General features: G+C 39.0%; 1 protein-coding gene across 3 annotated transcripts in view; it reads right to left on the reverse strand.

Moving 5' to 3' along the window:
* dgkz (diacylglycerol kinase, zeta) overlaps window positions 1-3,662 on the reverse strand; it is a 100,160-nt gene that overhangs the window by 33,851 nt on the left and 62,647 nt on the right. For all 3 annotated transcript variants that reach the window (XM_015399048.1, XM_015399047.1, XM_015399050.1), the window contains exons 3-6: window positions 2,536-2,631; window positions 2,377-2,454; window positions 2,246-2,302; window positions 2,097-2,165 (exon numbers count right to left, since the gene is read on the reverse strand). In XM_015399048.1, the coding sequence (XP_015254534.1) occupies window positions 2,097-2,165; window positions 2,246-2,302; window positions 2,377-2,454; window positions 2,536-2,631 (300 nt within the window). The remainder of the gene's footprint in view (window positions 1-2,096; window positions 2,166-2,245; window positions 2,303-2,376; window positions 2,455-2,535; window positions 2,632-3,662) is intronic.

Consider the following 3,662-nt stretch of genomic DNA (forward strand, 5'->3'; position numbering starts at 1 on the left):
TAGTTATTCCATCAGGAACAACAACTGAAGTTTAAAAAAAAAAAATTCTGAACAGTTACTGATTACTAATTGAGCAAACCATTCATTATAAAATTATTTTACCAAATATATATATATTTTTTACTCCTTGGATTTGAATCACAAATTAGTTTGAACACGTTCCAGTTAATCTCAATATGTTTAGAAGTGAATCATTTCAAGTTTCTGAGTGTTTCTCAAACTAAAATCTGAACGGTGATGTCATGGCATCATTTTATACGCTTTTCTTCTATATGAACACAGTAGCCAATGAGTTTAGTACTAAGGTTTGTGAATTTATTACATGCGTGCAGACTGCAGTTGTTGAGTCATTCTTTGATTTGCTTTGCTTTTCCAGATATTTCTAACAAAACCAGAGAAGCCTCCATCTGTTGTAGGAACATCTATAATACACAGCAAAACATTTAAATCTAAAGTCATTTTTTATTAAAATATAGTGTATTTTTTTTGACATTTTGCAAATGGAACAAGACAAATAACATTAAAATGAAGAAAACACAATTGCATTGTCTTATTTCAAGTTCATTTTATCTAATTATCTTATTTTAAGAGTGAAAATACTCTTTCCATTGGCAAACAACCTCATTTACCTACTCAAATTCAGGGTAAATACACTTAATCTAAGACATTTCTATGTATTTCTAGATTGTTTTTCCAGTGTAGGAAGAAAGACTTCTAACCTCAAACTTCTCCTTCTTAAAAGCTCTATTAGATTAGGAGCTTTACACTTTAAAACACTTCAGAAGGACGGTTAGGATGATAACATGCTAATATTGTTTGTTTCAGACCCTTTGGTGCCATAATAATTTAGAGCTGAGGTTTAAAGGCAGAGAATGAGAGTTTAGAGCACCTTCCGCCCTATACACTGCAAAAATGGTCTAGAAAAAAAATGTCTTAAATAAAGTGTATTTACCCTTAATTTGAGCAGGTAAATAAGATGATTGCCAATGGAATGAGTATTTTTACTCTTAAAATAAAATAATTAGATAAGACACACTTAAAATGAGACAATGCAATGTCTTTTTTTTATTTCAAATATAAATTGTCTTATTCCATTGGCAAAGTATCTCCCTCTCCCCCTCAATTCAAGAAAAAATGCACTTATTTTAAGAAAAAATGACTTAGTTAGATTTATATATTTTGCAGTGTAGGCGGTTTTAATAAAAAAATGTTAGTATTATGCTTGTGTGTAAACTGTAGAGGCTGAGGTAAGACTGCAGCCTTGAGAGCAGTTTAAGCTGAAGAGGTTTCTGAATATTTTACAGAATCCAGAGTGATACATCGCCCCAGCTGATCAGAGAAAAACTTGAAAAAAAAAGACTAACCTAAATGGTTTCTGTGTAAAAATCTATGAAAAGCAAATAGAAGTCTAACTTTCTGTGAGAACCTCAGTTTTAAAGTCGTAGGGAAGCCACATTTAAATATCAAATCATTCTGGCTTAAACATGTATTCTTTATCAGATACTGTCCTCTAAATAAAAAATGGATGACGGAGGAGACTCATCCACGACCTCCGACACTAAACGCTCCTCCTCTTGCATGTTTCCTCTGTCCATAGCGTTCCTTGACAGCGTCGTTTCTAAGTCACCAATTTAGTGCTACTTGGTCCCAATGGAATTTCCCATTGGGAACCTACTAGCACTAAGTTGCTAACTGGTTAGCAAGATGCTTCCAAGACACTGACCACAACCAAACTTGCTTGAGAACCTTCCGCCACAACAATCCCGCCCCCCTTGATAAACGACCAATCACATTCAGTTTATTCACTTGTGTAAAGTCGGGCACCACTCGAGAGAATTCGGAAATGCAGCAGTTGGAACGGCCACTTCTCTACGACTTTAAATAGTTTTTCTGCTGTAAATACGTCTTAAAATCAGCCTGCTTTTGGGGAAATGTTTGCTTCATTCCTATATATGAGGTGCTGCTGCGAAATAGCAAAACATTCCCATCCGTCAGATGCATCTTTTGATGAACTGCTTATTTTTCCCAACACTGCGGGAGAAGAGAGTTCACAGAGCGGTAAACGTGAAGGAGAGCAGAAGAGAGAAAAGACCGACCTTCCCACACTGCCGACACTTCCCGGTCTGCCGCCTCCTATGGACCCAATGATGCCGAACCACGTTGGCCTGCAGAACGACACATTTGCTGAGCATCATTTACCTGAACGTTACTCGGCTCTGAGCGCTTTCAGGTGGCGCCTGCTTACCTCTCTGGCGGCTCTGCATGCCGGTTCCCTGAAAGACGGTTTGCACCTGAAGCTAATCTGAGCAGAGGACAGAAACTGTGAGCTGATGAAGGGAAACATGTGAGAACGGTTCAGAGACGGAGCTTGTTTACCTTCTCCAGCTGCTCCATGCACATGACGTGCACAGATATCTTACATCCAGCACATTTCTTCCTTGGTACAGACTTTTGCTGGAGGAAATAAAACCAGATCAGGTCATAAGGAAGGCTAATTAAAGCTTAATCTCGCTCCCCTTCCTCCTCTGAACTCACCAGAGACTTGGCCACACAGAACTGCTCCCCAACATAACAGAAGTCTCCAGAAACACTGGCCTCAAACCAGATGTGTTCTCCATACTGGGCGTTCTCCTGCAACACAAAAGTCACAGAAATGGTCACCTGGGAACCAATCCAGAGCCAAACGCCGTTCTCAGAGTGACGCTCCTTTAGTTAGGAGCATGTTGACTCATTGGCTGTAAGAAGAATCCCTGATCCCTGATCAGTGTGAGATGAAAGCTGATAAAACGGAGGCAGTCATTGTGAGATGTGTTGGGAGACGTTCCAAAGCAGATGTTCTCCAAGGTTGGAGCTGCTTCAGGCTCCATGATGTTCCATCCACAGGAGAAAATGGGTTAATAAACACCCCACCACCTAACATCCTACTCAGTCCTCAAAGGACGTTTCCTCCAATTATTAGAAATCTCTGCTTCAGCAACAGAAACAAACTCAATTCAATTCAGTTGATTTATATAAATTCACAATAAAAGAGCATCTTTCATCTTTATAGAGCTGATTCAAACAAACGATTCAGTCTGATTTGTTCAGTTTTCTAAGGAAGACCAGCTGATTGCATCCAGTCACTGACGTTGCAGGATTCACTCCTCCTGAATGAGCAGGTAGAGACACTAGATATTCAATTTCCCTATGCTGTTGACTCTAGAGCAATCTCTCTAGCAGACGCAACAAAGGGAACAGAGAAGCACAGATCTATAGATACTTTCTATATTAGAACAGCTAACAGTAAACTAGCTCCACAGGTGGCTCTGTCTGGGAAAGAAACAGTTAATCAGACGAGCTCCGAGCCAGTTTTCATGTCAAAGGATGAAAGAGAGAACGTCGAGTTAGTGACAGTAAAAGCTGAGCCCATAGCTACAGTATGTCTAAGAGAGAAACAGGACTAAACACTGAAAAAGAGGCACAACTCGTCTATAGAGGCCAGATGTAGCTACTATAAGCAGAGAGGGCATAAAGTTAAAAGTTAAACTAACAAATAATTCAGAATGATAGAATAGAGATATAATTAAACAGAGAGGAAAAATGGCTTTTCTGTCCTCCAGCAGTTTAAACCCATAGCAGCATAACTATAAAGATAGCTCAGGATAACACAAGTCACTATAAGC

The sequence above is a fragment of the Cyprinodon variegatus genome, unplaced genomic scaffold, assembly GCF_000732505.1.
Source record: "Cyprinodon variegatus isolate N-32 unplaced genomic scaffold, C_variegatus-1.0 Scaffold984, whole genome shotgun sequence".
NCBI classification, from domain to species: Eukaryota; Metazoa; Chordata; class Actinopteri; order Cyprinodontiformes; family Cyprinodontidae; genus Cyprinodon; species Cyprinodon variegatus.